Source organism: Haliaeetus leucocephalus, unplaced genomic scaffold (genome assembly GCF_000737465.1).
Source record: "Haliaeetus leucocephalus isolate CR32 unplaced genomic scaffold, Haliaeetus_leucocephalus-4.0 Scaffold448, whole genome shotgun sequence".
NCBI classification, from domain to species: Eukaryota; Metazoa; Chordata; class Aves; order Accipitriformes; family Accipitridae; genus Haliaeetus; species Haliaeetus leucocephalus.
This window is the reverse complement of record NW_010972884.1, coordinates 4589-4931: the sequence shown is the minus strand read 5'-3', so window position 1 is coordinate 4931 and position 343 is coordinate 4589. Positions and strand designations below refer to the sequence as shown.

Genomic DNA, 343 nt, shown 5'->3' with positions numbered 1-343 from the left:
AGGCTCCCCACCTTTGGCGTCCCCCGAGGCCCCCCCCACCTTCGGTGTCCCCGCTGGGGGGGGCGTAGAAGGAGAGCCCCAGGGAGACGACGGCGGCCACCTCGAGGATGATGAGGGTGACGTCCTGCAGCGCTTCCCACACCAGCTCCACGAAGGTCTTGGGGCGCTTCGGGGGGATCCAGTTCTGGCCGAAGACCTGGCGCCGCCGATCCAGCTCCGCCGCCCCCTCCGACAGCCCTGGGGGGGGGCACACCCGGATATCTGGGTTCCGTCCCTCCTCCCCTCCCGCTTCGGGGGTCCCACGCAGCCCCGGTGTCGCCCCCGTCCTCCTGCTGGGGTGCTT

General features: G+C 72.0%; 1 protein-coding gene across 1 annotated transcript in view; it reads right to left on the bottom strand.

The window, feature by feature from the left end:
* The window catches only part of LOC104836189 (plasma membrane calcium-transporting ATPase 3-like), a gene marked incomplete at both ends in the record, with an annotated part of 11798 nt that overhangs the window by 10502 nt on the left and 953 nt on the right, over nucleotides 1–343 (bottom strand). The window contains one exon of the mRNA XM_010574585.1: nucleotides 40–237. Coding sequence (XP_010572887.1) covers nucleotides 40–237 — 198 coding nt within the window. The remainder of the gene's footprint in view (nucleotides 1–39; nucleotides 238–343) is intronic.